This window comes from Zingiber officinale, chromosome 4B (genome assembly GCF_018446385.1).
Source record: "Zingiber officinale cultivar Zhangliang chromosome 4B, Zo_v1.1, whole genome shotgun sequence".
NCBI lineage: Eukaryota > Viridiplantae > Streptophyta > Magnoliopsida > Zingiberales > Zingiberaceae > Zingiber > Zingiber officinale.
This window is the reverse complement of record NC_055993.1, coordinates 134,053,812-134,068,491: the sequence shown is the minus strand read 5'-3', so window position 1 is coordinate 134,068,491 and position 14,680 is coordinate 134,053,812. Positions and strand designations below refer to the sequence as shown.

The 14,680-nt window shown below is 31.8% G+C and overlaps 1 protein-coding gene and 1 long non-coding RNA gene across 2 annotated transcripts; one reads left to right on the top strand and one right to left on the bottom strand.

Annotated features, from left to right (window-relative positions):
- Positions 1-765: 765 nt before the first annotated feature.
- On the bottom strand, positions 766-9,720 carry LOC121976857. The gene is made up of 2 exons (XR_006110702.1): positions 9,574-9,720; positions 766-985 (listed from the first exon to the last, which is right to left on the bottom strand). It is a non-coding gene; the product is annotated as an uncharacterized LOC121976857 (long non-coding RNA).
- LOC121976856 (beta-eudesmol synthase-like) lies at positions 3,390-6,825 on the top strand. The gene is made up of 7 exons (XM_042529242.1): positions 3,390-3,547; positions 3,707-3,965; positions 4,651-5,023; positions 5,352-5,570; positions 5,772-5,907; positions 5,989-6,237; positions 6,322-6,825. Exons 1-7 carry the CDS (start codon positions 3,425-3,427, stop codon positions 6,622-6,624), a joined length of 1,662 nt encoding a protein of 553 aa, XP_042385176.1. The 5' UTR covers positions 3,390-3,424; the 3' UTR covers positions 6,625-6,825.
- Positions 9,721-14,680: the final 4,960 nt, after the last annotated feature.

Sequence of the window (14,680 nt, the reverse complement as noted above, 5' to 3'; positions counted from 1 at the left end):
ACTCGCTCCATTTGATCCAATTGATTCCCTCAACTTATTGGATATCTCAACTGATTCAATCTATTTGATTCAGAGATCTTAATTTGCTCAACTCCTTTTAACTCATTTAAGGGTATCAAAGAGTCGAGTCAATTTGATTTTAGTTGTATTTAAATTTATTTATTCCCTTTTAAAAGTTTTTTTTTTAAAAAAATATTATTGAATTTAATCGTCATCATCATCATCGTGATCATCATCATCATTATTATTATTATAAAATTTTATTACCCTACTTGCTCATTTATAATAACTCAGGGACATCAAATATTAAATTTTTTTTTAAAAAAATACGGTTTAAAAAAACTAAGGTCTAAGCATCCATACTCGGGAGCTCGGATGCCTAAGCAACGAAGCCCCGAGCGCCCAAGTGGGATACACTCCTAAGCACTTGAGTGCCCGACTATCGAGCACCTGATTGTCGCAGCCCAAGTGTCGACCACCAAGTGTCGAGCAATGATCACCTAAGAACCATAGCACCCAAACGCCTAAGAACTAGAGTATTGATCGCTTGAGCACCCCAACACCCTGAGTCAGAATGGGTTATGGTCTTTGTAGGATGGCTAATTCAACGCAGCGATTACTTACAATGGCACCAATTGTAAGGGGCGTGTATCATACCAAGCAAAGTAATATCATATCAATACTATCAAAATAATATTTACTATAGGACATACAAATATACACAATCACAACAAACCCTAATCAAAATTTAATTTACTATCAATATATGCAATTACAATATTAACATTAATTAAAATAATATTTAGTAACAATGTTGAAATCATCAATTTCAAATATAAATATTTATCCAAATAATAAATTACACCAAATATTTACCCAGTCACTAGAGACTAGAGTTTGAACAATTACTGGGACCGGTTATACAGGCATTCCCGTTGAATGTTTCTCCAAAATGACTTAAAAGTGTCCACCTCCTGCATTCCTCCTGCAAACATGATAAAAAATTTATTAACAAAGCTTTATAAGCATATTGTTGACGTTTCATTCCATCTGAATGACGACACATTCTTCAATTAACAGACGTATACATAGAATATAACAATGTGAAATCAAAATCTGGAAATACTAAAACTTTCAGATTTGTTTTCAGCATAATATGTGGAGTGCGTCAATGAAACTTTGTATATGGGATTGGGAAACCATCCATATCATCTCTACAAAACTATGAAAACAATTCAAGTACTTAAATTTTTAGTGCAGATGTTGTTTCTAGCCCAGAAATTTCCATTTACAGGAAGATAAAATGGAAAACAACTATGTTAAACATATCAATAGATATAAGACCTAAATGCTCGATTAGATCAGCAAACCGTTTATACTATCTATTATGAAGCCATATCCTGGGAAAAGCAACACAAGGTGAAAAGGTTAGAAATATCTTAAGTTCACAGTATGCTTGCATTTTTTTATTTTATTTTTTTGCTTGATTTTTATCTACATTGTACCTGAAAAGTTAGAGTTGCATATAGTATCAAAATTAACATAACCATTTTGTATGTTTTACGAGTGATAAGCAAAAAGACTACCTTGAAGGTCAACAAATCTAAGAAGAAATATTGTTATTATGAGCTACTTATGAGTAGCTCTAGGGTCTTCGGTCTCTTGAGAATCAAATTAAACCCATGCGATTATTATTCTCCCCATCTGATCCAGGCATTAATACAAACATGAATGAGAAATCTACATCAATAGTACCATATCTGGCTTGATCAAAGGAAATGGCTGACGGTATGAAAGCTAAAAATACAAAATAATCTCTAGTGTCAAAGGAAATATGATTTTTCCAGCACATTCAACATGAAATCAGCACTAAAACAATCCCTAGACCCAATCCAAGCTCGGATTCAACCCAACACAAATCAATTAAAGATTATTGCACTGGATTATTGGCACCAAATCAAACCATTAATTAGCCAAGGAAAAAAAAATGATAGGTTGCTAAAGTAGAGACGAAATTATATTTCGGTCGCTAAATAGCGATCGATAATTTAATCCGTCGCTAAATTAATGACCAATATTTAATTCCGTCTCTGATTAGAGATCGAATTAAATTTCTGTCCTAATTTAATGGAATAAATATTCCATCTGTCAATTAACGATCGATTTAGTGCAACAGAATATATGTTCCGTCACAAATTTGATTGTTAATGGACAGTTGGTAACTTGTAAAATAAATATTTAAGATTATTCAATTCAAATTGTAAATCTAAAGATTCTCTGTGCACATGTTCTTATAAAAAAGAGCACGTGTATTAGAAAATACAGTTTGCTGGTTACATGTTCTTAGAAAATACAGTTTTCTGGGAACATATTCTTAGAAAATACAGTTTGTTGAGCACGTGTATTAGAAAATACAGTTTTGGCACATGTTCTTATAAAAAAAAAGTACACATATTAGAAAATATTAAATCTAATAATTAATTTTGACATCTATAGTTAAATCAAGAGTAATTTTTTCTATCACAAACAACAAATCAACTTCTTTATACATATTAAATTAGTCTCCACTGGGGTGTCTAGTTAGAGGATGATAAATTTACTACAATAGGACAGGGATCAAATCCCGGTGGACGCACGCCCTCGAAAAGGAAAACTCCTTCCAACCTCTAACCACTTGGTAATCGACTATAAGTTAACCTCGTGATTTACCTCCTTAATCATCTTTTACTACAATTATACGTATCAAATTAAACATATCCAAATACATATTTAAATGGAAAAAATAAAAAAGAAGAATAAGCATTAACTATTCAATAGTAATTCATAGCAACAGTAATTAAAGTTCTTTTAGTACCCAATGTAAAAAATAAAAAAATAACTAAATATTTTCTTTTAAATTTAAATAAGCATTAACTATTCAATATTTTCTTTTATTTGATGAATGATGTAACTTCTTAGATCTAGAGATATTTTGCATCTGAAATATTTAGGAAGTAAATAAATTATACTTAATTTAGAAAAATCATAATTAAAACTATTTAGTTAATTAACTTCCATGAAAAAGATACCAACTTAAATAATTAATTAAATAGCTCTCCACTACTAAGCACGATTAACAAATGGCTATGATATTATATGCATAGAAAAAAATAATTCAGAAAAATGTTTCATTAATTAAAGTTAGGATTCTAAAGGACCTCATTCCTATAGAAGGAACAACCTATTTATTTATGAGAATATGGATCAACCAAATCTTAGTGTCAAGATTGAGAAGCATTCAATAAATATTTTAAATTATGTCCTTCTCAAGTACCCTAAAATTAAAAGAAAATGTATACATAGAAAAGAAGAATCTGGAACAGTGGAAATATGCTCTTATAAATATCGAGAGAAAGGTAGTTGAAGTCCACAACTCATAACAACAATGGAGAAGCAATCACTAACTTTTGATGGTGATGAAGAAGCAAAAGTTCGCAAGTCATCAAAATATCATCCAAGCATTTGGGGTGATTATTTTATCCAAAACTCCTCGCTCTCTCATGCAAAGGTATGATCTATAACCTTCTCACATTTATTCAATATTCCTCATGAAGTTCTTAAAACTTGAAATCTAGTTAGTAGAGACATATATTAATTAGCTGAGTACAAATAGATGGTGATCAAGTAGATATTGTTGGATGTATATCTAATAATTTTTATTATGTAGGAGTCCACTCAAAGGATGATAAAGAGAGTGGAAGAATTAAAGGTGCAAGTAAAGAGCATGTTCCAGGACACTAGTGACTTAATGCAACTTATGAATTTGATTAATTCAATTCAAATGCTTGGATTGGACTACCATTTCGAGAATGAAATAGATGAAGCACTAAGATTGATTTATGAAGTTGATGATAAAAGCTATGGGCTTTATGAAACTTCTCTAAGATTTCAATTGCTTAGGCAACATGGATATCATCTATCTGCAGGTAACACTAAAAATAGATTAAAATTATTATGTTATATATACATATGTTGTTATTTGTAAAATTGGAAAAATATAAAATAAAATTGGGCATGCCATGATAAACAATATCTTAGAAAGTTAATAGGCTTTTATATTGTAATATATATTGGTACAAAATTCTAATATGCTAGCTAGAAAATTTTACATATTTAATATTCTAACAGAAGAATGATGAATAATTAAAGAGGTGCCAATGTTTTCATATTGGTAAAAGGTAAATTGTCGCCAAGGCCTGGGTTTAAGATTTTCTTAATTAAGATCAAAACATGCTTTTGTACATATTATAACAAAGAGAAAGAGGCCCTCGGGGCTATGGTGCAGCAATAAGGGCACTCAGTCATCCACGGTTTGATTCCCAGCTACAGCGTATTTGCAGAGATTTTTCCTCCAAATGAGACTTGCAACTAAGGGATGTCGGGCTTCTGGGTTATCCGCCGCATGCGCTTTCCGATTTACCCTAGTGGCCGATAGGAAACTTCTTTGGGGCCGGACCGGTCAACCCAGGCTCGACGTTACCCAGCCTAGTTAATCATTTTTTTAATAACAAAGAGAATGAGAATAAAATTAGTTAAATAGTTTGCTATAGTATACTAATAACTAATAATTTTTATGAACACATATTATTGATTTCTTCCCCACTCTTGCAGATATTTTTAACAAGTTCAAAGATAACAATGGAAGCTTTATATCTTCCTTGAATGGAGATGCCAAGGGATTATTAAGCTTATATAATGTGTCTTATCTTGGAACACATGGAGAGATTATACTTGATGAAGCCAAGTCTTTTACAAAGCCACAACTTGTATCATTATTGAGTGAACTTGAACCATCTTTAGCCGCGCAGGTCTCTCTTTTCCTTGAGTTACCACTATGTCGAAGAAATAAAATTCTCTTGGCACGAAAATATATACTTATTTATCAAGAAGATGCAATGCGAAACAATGTCATATTAGAACTTGCAAAGTTGAATTTCAATTTGCTACAATCTCTTTATCAAGAGGAATTGAAGAAAATTTCAATGTAAGTAAATTTAAATACATCTTAGAAATATTTTTCCAACGTTTGTTAATACACGCCAACATTATAATCATCACATTTGCTCAAATATCTATTTGTAAATATAGTTAGCTATTTGGAAGGAATTAAAAACGACATTTTGTAGTTAATAGAAATTTTGAGTAATTATTATTTACATGAATTTTAATTTTCATACATTATGTTAATTGGTTACTTCTATTTTCCTAATTGTAAGTTTTTTGCATTTTATTTGTATTTGTGATTCAAACTAATTGTTTTACTTCTTTTTGTATACCTTTTTTTTTTTTTTCCTATTATGATATATTTCAAGATGGTGGAATGATTTAGCATTTGCTAAGTCTCTAAGTTTTACTCGTGACCGAGTTGTGGAAGGTTATTATTGGGTTCTTACTATATATTTTGAGCCTCAACATTCTCGTGCGCGAGTGATTTGCTCCAAAGTATTTTCTTTGCTATCAATTATGGATGATATCTATGATAACTATGGCACATTGGAAGAGTGTACGCTATTAACTGAGGCAATCAAAAGGTTAGTTTCTCATATATCAAAATTCTAATAGTTTCTTGTTTCCTTTTGTAAAGTTGTTGCATTGCCTGTAAACCTGAAGACTTAAATGCTGTAAAACGAATCTTACTTAAAATGTAAGAAATAGTGTAAAAGGATAAGTTCCATATTGATTCTTTTGTGAATACCATGATCACATGTTTGCTTGTATTTTCTTACATTTAGGTGGAATCCACAAGCTGTTGACAGTTTACCAGAATACTTGAAAGATTATTATCTCAAGCAATTAAAGACTTTTGAAGAATTTGAAGATGAGTTGGAACTCAATGAGAAGTATCGTATGCTATATCTTCAAGATGAAGTATGTTGATAGGAAAGCAATAATGGCTTATCTAATCTTTAAACTTATAGACTTACATTTGTTTCCTCTTGGTTTACATAGATAAAGGCTCTAGCGATATCTTATCTTGAAGAAGCTAAGTGGGGTATCGAGCGACATATGCCATCACTTGACGAACACTTGCATAATTCATTAATCTCCTGTGGGAGTTCTGCAGTCACTTGTGCCTCTTTTGTAGGTATGGGAGAAGTGGCAACAAAAGAGGTGTTTGACTGGCTTTCTAGTTTTCCCAAGGTTGTAGAAGCTTGTTGTGTAATTAGTAGACTCTTGAATGATATAAGATCACATGAGGTACACATTTTAGACACTTCGTTAATTTGGTAGGATAGTTTAATTAGCAACAATATTTGATAATTCCACTTTAACAAAATTTAGCTGGAGCAAGGAAGAGATCATGCTGCCTCTACAGTGGAAAGTTACATGAAAGAGCATGACACAAATGTAAATGTTGCATGCAAGAATCTGCGAGAGATAGTAGAGAAAGCGTGGAAGGATCTCAACAACGAGTCTCTTAATCGAACAAAAGTACCTCGACTTATGATTGAAAGAATAGTCAACCTTTCAAAAGCAAACGAAGAAATATACAAGCATAATGATACGTACACCAATTCTGACACTACGATGAAAGATAATATCTCTTTGGTGTTAGTTGAATCTTGTGACTACTTCAATAAGTAATAGTGAGAAGAGCATGTTGAGGACTATTAGAGGCAACCATTTCAGTGGGGAGGATGCTCAATAGTCAGTCAATGTTTGAATAAAGTAAACTCATATTTGGATGTTTTATGAAACGTTACTGATATGTATTGATAACTTATATATGTATGTGACTTGTTTAATAAAATTTGCACTTTTGGTTGAAAGATATAATTAACAAAATTTCCAATTGACCTTAGTCACTAGTTTTTTTCTTAATCAATAATATTGTAGAACATTTAAAAGAAATATTAGTATGGCCAAACTATGTTATGTAGTTCATATCCTATTGATTACAAAATTGACCTATGTTCTGTCTTTCTTATCCTATTGATTTCTTTACCATGAACATTTTAGCATAGAGTCATTTGGAATATAATGTTGTAAAGGATCAATCCATAAGATATTTGTAGTATTGATCACTATAGAAATATCGTTTAATCAATCATTGTAAAGCTTTTAGGTTAGAAATACCAAGTAAATGACTGCCCATGCCAACTAAGTGAGACTTTGGCACAAGTCATTCGTTCGACAACTCAAACGATTACATCTTTGACTCATTAGTATCATGAGTAGGCAAAGCTAAAGGCTCAATCTCATCTATCTATCATGTTTTGTCAACAAGGGCCCTTAATATGATTCTTGTAGTGAAAATACAACAAAGAAAACATCCTATGTAGAGAAACAATCATCATTAACATTCCCATATACTTACTAGAAGAGAAAAGGAAATAAGATGAAGAAACAATAAATTGGCTTAGACTAGGTGAGTAAATTGATGTTTAGAACATTTGGTTCACTTTTCTGCTATGAGGCTCATATAAAAAATGATAATCCCAGTTAGTCTCATTGACTATGAGGCTCATATAGTCTCGTATCCAAGTTGGTTGAAGCACATCATGGCAAAATCAAAGACTATGCAATGTCTTAAATGGCAATATCAAAGACTATGCAATATAGTCATGAAATTGCCATTGATATGAAAAACTCATGTCAGCCTAAAGTGTTGCGGTACAAGATCCTCCTATACCCTGCTAGACCAAAATTCATATTTAAAAATAAAAAATTGTGAAATAATTGCTGGCATGTAAAATTAAAAAATAAAGACCGAAAAACTTGAAGATTAAACACCAAATATTTAAATCTTTCTTTTATTGTGTTGTTTGTAGAAAATCATATCTTACATATTCCCCATTTAAGACACCAACTTTTGTTGTCACGTCTCAAGTTATAGTTTATTGTAGAACCATCATGCATTGATCCTTAAGTTTTGTGCTCACTTCTAACCACTTGATTACCATGTCTCTTAAGCAAATATACATGATCATGCATTACTAAGTACAATCCAAATATTAAATTTTCTCAATTGTATATTTTATAAAATGGACCATTTTCTACGTTTTTATGATGTCTATGCCTAAACACTTCATACACACACAAAACAAGGTTAATTGAAACCTTGCAAGAGAAGCAATCCAACTGACAACTAGCACCGGATCTGGAATAATCATATAGTAATGTGATGAATGAATATACAGTGCTAAGAGAAAACTGAAAGGAGTAGGCTTGACAATATTCTATGATCCTCATGAATAAAACTATTATCCTCTACTTTTTTTTAAATTCTTTTTGAAGGTAGAAGAACGCAAGACTGCATTTCAGTGAAATGCAGTGAAGGTAACATTCAACTGACAACAACTTCAACTAGACATTTGGCAACTTAATACTATCCCAGACTAATTAGGGCAACTAAAAGTAATTTTTTATATGATCCAGTTACCTTTTTCTTTGTGCGCTAATGCATCTTAATAAACTTGCCACTGCATCCTAAAACATTCAAATTTAAATGTTTCAGTGGAGTAAAAAATGTTTTTGGTTTATGCATCACTAGTCTACAAAACAACTAAAAGGATTGAGTATATAACATACAGAAAACACATTAGTGTATGTATCATAATGGTTTTAGTAACACAATTAACCAACACAGAAAAAAATGCCTTCAGAATCACATTCCAATTTTATTGCTCTAGGCAATCATACCATGAATCTCAGGGTTTAACAGGATGAATGAATGATGGGAAAAAAAACTAAATTAAGTAAATGTATGATATGGACCAAGTCCATCTCCTAAAAGTTAAGAAGCGGGGAAAACTCAGCCTCTTGAAGCAAAGGAATCAGTCTCCCTGAGTTAAAATGAAAACTTTTTCTTAGGAAAAAAGATCCCCTGAGATAGACTCAGCAATATGGACACAGATAAATCAAATGAGGAAAATCTCGGTGAAAGGATTTAAAGATTTGGCTACACCTAAAGACATGTTCTCAATTAAAACAATGATAAGGAGGAGGAGGAGGAGGAGAATTTGTGAATAAACAATCCTTATAATAAGTAAAAGGAAAACAAGAAATTAAGTATGAGTTGTAAAAAAAAAAAAAATCTCTACAAAAAAACATCTCATTGAGTATGAAAATAATTAAGCAATGACAAGTTATTATTTTCCTCCTTTCATCTCTCAGTCCTTCTGTCTCTCCTCTAACCTCTCTCCTCTCTTGTCACTCACAATCGCTATTGCGCCTCTCACTACCATCTCCATCCTCTTCCCAAGCCGTCAAGCCTCAAATTGTTGTCGTTGTCTCCCGTAGTGCCCAATCCCTCGACCATAACAATTGCAATGTGACTATCAAAGCAACCACCAAACCTTGTGGTAATACTAAGATTTCTGTTGGAAAAAATATTGAAAAAACTTTGACATATGCTTCCCTCGAATCGCCAAAAAAACAAATTCAAATATGTCGTACCCGTGCGTAACTATTGCAAGTAAGCAAGCTTTGCAGGCCTTTTAAGAGTTTAGCAAATCGAATTAGAATAATAGATTCTTCAACGACAAACAAAGGAAATCGATTTTGATAAAGCGGATGTAATCAAACCAGCACCTGAAGCCTCTCCAAAGACCGACGTGAGCCCTTTTGGGAAGATTCTTCTACGGGCGTGATCGGATCTGAGCTCCAAGCCTTTGCACCAACCTTCTCAATTCTGAATCAGATCGGAAGAAGCCCTTCCTTTTAGGCTACAGGGCCACAGGCTACGTTTGATGGGTTTAATTTGTCTTGTAATCTAATTACAATATGTAATGTAATATAGATTATAAAAAGTAATGAAGTTTTATAATCTGGATTACAAAGTAAATATTATGTCATCCGATTATATTATAAGGTCATCATTTAATCAAAATTTAAATATCGAATATACCCCTAGTCCACCGTCCAATGCCATCAGCCCCGCCCGCTCGCCGTCGTCGGTCGCCGCCGCCGGCTACCACCGCGGGTCTAAATGTACAATAAATTTAAATTTTATTTTCTCGATCTAAATATCCATGATCATTTTCAAATCACCAAGACTTCCAAATTTATTATTATTTTTTTAATAACAGCATACATCCACGTTGGTGCTAATACATGGATATTATGAATCTAAATGGTGTTAGGGTACCCATTTAAAGGCTAATATATAATACCTCTCTAAATAGCATGCTAAGTACTTATTATATTAACATATTAACATCTCTTTTTTATTAAGATACTCACATTCATTTTAATATTAACATTAATTATTTCTAGATCCACTATATATTTATTATTTTTATTCTTTATATCTAAAATTTATTTTCTTAATTTTTAATTTTTTATATAAATTAACCGCATTTAAAAAATTGAACATTATTAATGTATGAGTATTATAACACTCATCCATATTGATTTGTAATACTATTTAGGTGTTACAACATCCACGTATTAACACCAATATGGGTGCTCTTACAAACCAATATGGATGAGTATTAGGGCACCCATAATGGGGTGTTAAATGAACATTATAATTTGAAGGAAAAAGTCAAATAAGGCTCATGTTGAAGCCTTTATTGTTAATTCATATATTGTGGAGGAAGTAACAACTTTTACATCATATTATTTTGAACCTCATGTTCAGACCAAAATACAGAGATCGGAAATAAATGATGAAGGTCCTATTGATTTCAATTCGAACTCATTCTTAATTTTTAACTATCTTTATCGACCAAGTAGATCATGTAAGCAGAGATACTTAACTGATCAAGAATGGTGGGTAGCCAAGACATATGTTTTACTTAATTGTTCAGGAGTATCATCATATTTCAAGTTAGTATATATTTTCTATTTTTTCGTAAATTATTTGTGTTATAATTCAATTTTTTATGATAGAGTTTTTCAAAATTTATATTCTGAAATGCCGACACTAGAGTTTGATCACTTTTGCGATCAAGAATTTACGCCATAGTTTAAATCAAATGTAAGTAGTTTTACCTAAATTTGGTCTACATGTATTTTAACTTTTAAATGAATAATATATTCATTTGAGTTTAGGTTTATGTTAATCAAGCTCACCTTGAACAAAAAATGGTATTCCATCTGTCATGGGGTCAAAAAGCAATGGTACACACTTGGCTAGTATTTTTCATAAAAAGATATATTTTTCATACTCAAGAATATGGAAAAGGAAAGACTACAATGAATAGTGGTGTGCGTTCAGTCATCCAATGATAGAGGTGTTGGTTGCTACTCGGAAAACCTAGAGGTTCCACTGTACAAAAATTTTGTACAAAGGTCTGAACCTTTTCCTAGCTACCATGTGTTCTTTTAAATTAAATTTTGGATCGCCTGCGGAACTTAACACGTTTGATCCAAAACTTAATCTATTCGTTCTTTTAGGTTTTGGCTTGGGTCTCCTGCGGAACTTAACACGTTCGACCCAAATCACCTTAAGTTATTAATTCCATTAAATATTAATTTCCATAATTGGTTCCCAGTACTGACGTGGCGAGGCACATGGCCTTCTTGGATATGGGAGCAACCACCACCGACTAGACAAAACCTTTTATGGAAAGCTAATATTTAATTTCCTAAAATAACTTTAGGTTAACCGAAAAGAACAATCAAATCACAAGGAAAGAAAACAAAAGAACACTATATCGAAAACAAATTGAAACTCTAGAATCGTATGCCTCTTGTATTTAGTATTATTTCCAAAAATAACTAGTATGATGCGAAACAAAATTACTAGTTATACCTTTTAGAAAGACCTCTTGATCTTCTACCGTATTCCTCTTCTAACCTCGGACGTTGTGTGGGCAACGATCTTCCGAGATGAGAACCACCAAGCACCTTCTTCTTCCTTACAAGTTTCGCCATCAAAACTTCTCCTAGGATGAAGAGGTTCGGCCACCACCACCATGCTCCAAGGGATGCTAGAAAAGAGACTTCTTTTCTCTCCTTCTTCTCCTTCTTAGATCCGGCCACCAAAGCTATCTCCACCATGAGAAGGTTTCGGCCACACAAAGGAGAGGAGAGGAAAGAAAGGGCCGGCCACACCCAAGGAGAAAAGAGAGGAAAAATAGAATAGAGTCGTTAGCCTTGAAGCCTCCTCTACCCCCTCTTTTATAATCCTTGGTCTTGGCAAATAAGGAAAATTTAATAAAAACTTCCTTAATTCTTTTGCCATTGAAAAGGAAAATTTATTTAATTAAAATAATTTTATCTTTTCAAATTATAATGGCCGGTCACTCTTCTCCCCAAAACAAGGAGAGTTTTAATTAAAACAAAAAATAAAACTTCCTAATTTGTTTCTAGAAATTTATAAAAATTTCTCCAATAATTTTAATCCGGTTAATAAAAAGAAATTTTATAAATTAAAATCTTTCTTTTAAACATGTGGATAATTTCCAAAAAGGAAAATTATCTCTAAAAATTAAAATCTCCTTTTAATCTACAAATAAGGAAAGATATTAAATCTTTTCTTAATCTTTTGTAGAAACTAATAAAAGAGAATTTTTAATTTTCAAACTTTCTTTTAAATCATGAATATAATTAAAAGGAAAGTTTTTACCAAAATTAAAATCAACCTTTTAATCTACAAATAAGGAAAGAGATTTTAACTCTTCTCTTAATCTTTTGTAGAATCTTATAAAAGGAATGATTTAAAATTTTAAACTCTCTTTTAAATTATATTATCCACGTAAGAAAATTTTTAAAATTAAAATTCCTTTTTATTTTAATAGGGACGGCCACATGAATTCACCCATGAACATACCCATGGCCGGCCCTAGCTTGGTCTCCAAGCTAGCTTGGCCGGCCCCTATAGGATGGGTAAGAAGGTGGGTATAGGTGGGTATAGTACTCTATAATTAAGAGGCTACGATAGGGACCGAGAGGAGGAATTGGTTTTGGTCTTTCGATAAAATTAAGCATCCCGTGCTCGCCCCGAACACACAACTTAATTTTATCAATAATAATTCATTCCACTAGAGAACTATTATTGAACTACCGCACCAATCCCAAATTACATTTTGGGCTCCTTCTTATCATGAGTGTGTTAGTCTCCCTGTGTTTAAGATAACAAATGTCCACTAATTAAGTAAGTTACTGAGAACTCACTTAATTAATATCTAGTTCCAAGAGTAGTATCACTCAACTTCATCGTCATGTCAGACTAAGTCCACCTGCAGGGTTTAACATGACAATCCTTATGAGTTCCTCTTGGGGACATTCTCAACCTAGATCACTAGGACACAGTTTCCTTCTATAATCAACAACACACACTATAAGTGATATCATTTCCCAACTTATCGGGCTTATTAATTTATTGAACTAAATCTCACCCATTGATAAATTAAAGAAATAAATATCAAATATATGTGCTTGTTATTATATTAGGATTAAGAGCACACACTTCCATAATAACTGAGGTCTTTGTTCCTTTATAAAGTCAGTATAAAAGGAACGACCTCAAATGGTCCTACTTAATACACTCTAAGTGTACTAGTGTAATTATATAGTTAAGATAAACTAATACCTAATTACACTACGACCTTCCAATGGTTTGTTCCTTTCCATCTTGGTCGTGAGCTACTGTTTATAATTTATAAGGAACTGATAACATGATCTTCTGTGTGTGACACCACACACCATGTTATCTACAATATAAATTAATTGAGCAACTACATTTATCATAAATGTAGGCATTTGACCAATGTGATTCTTATTTCTAGATAAATGTTCATACCAAAAGCTAGGCTTTTAGTATACACTCTAACAAGAGGTGTAAGCAATGATTTTTATGATTTGATAGATGAAATTATAGAGATAGAATACTCTGACCCAAAAATGCGAGTTATCTTATTCATGTGTCATTAGTTTGACCCTGTCAGAGGGATAAAGGTACATCCAAGGTATAATTGGGTTGAAATAAATCATAAAAGATTGTATAAGAGATATGAACCATTTGTTTTGGTACAACAAGCTATTCAAGTTTTCTATGTTTCAGATCTTAGTTTGAAATGTGATAAAATTGATTAGTGGACTGTTTGTAAAACAAAAGATGGAAAAAAAATTTTGAGGGATGTTGGGAAGACATTGTATATCAACAAGAAGAAATTACAAATACATTTCAGACCGAGAAATATATTATTCCGATGTTACGAGATTCCAGTGGAGTAGTGATAAACCGGTGGAGAACAATGGGGAGGGGGAGCTTCTTAGGGCCGACGGAAAGCATAAGGAGATGAAGCTTTTGACGGTAGGGATTTGTAAAAAGATGAAGCTTAGGACTTAGTCTCTCTCTTTTTCTTCTTCTACTAGAAACATTGAACCTATTCCTATTAAAATTACCATATAACAAATTTAAGAAAATATCTAAATTTTATAAACTAAGTCATATAAATTTGATTATATTAAGTCATATAGAAATTTATATTCATGCATTATATAAAATATTTTTTTATGTACTAAGTCTTTATAAATTTTATACATAATAAAAATTTATATCCATGGTTATATAAATTTTTATTATGCTAAGTCATGTATAATTTTTTTTATATAAAAATTTATATTCATACATTATATAAATTTTTATACACATACTAAGTCTTTATAAAATTTATATCCATGATTATATGCATACTAAGCCCTATAAATTTTTATATATACTAATTTATATAAAGTTTTATTATGC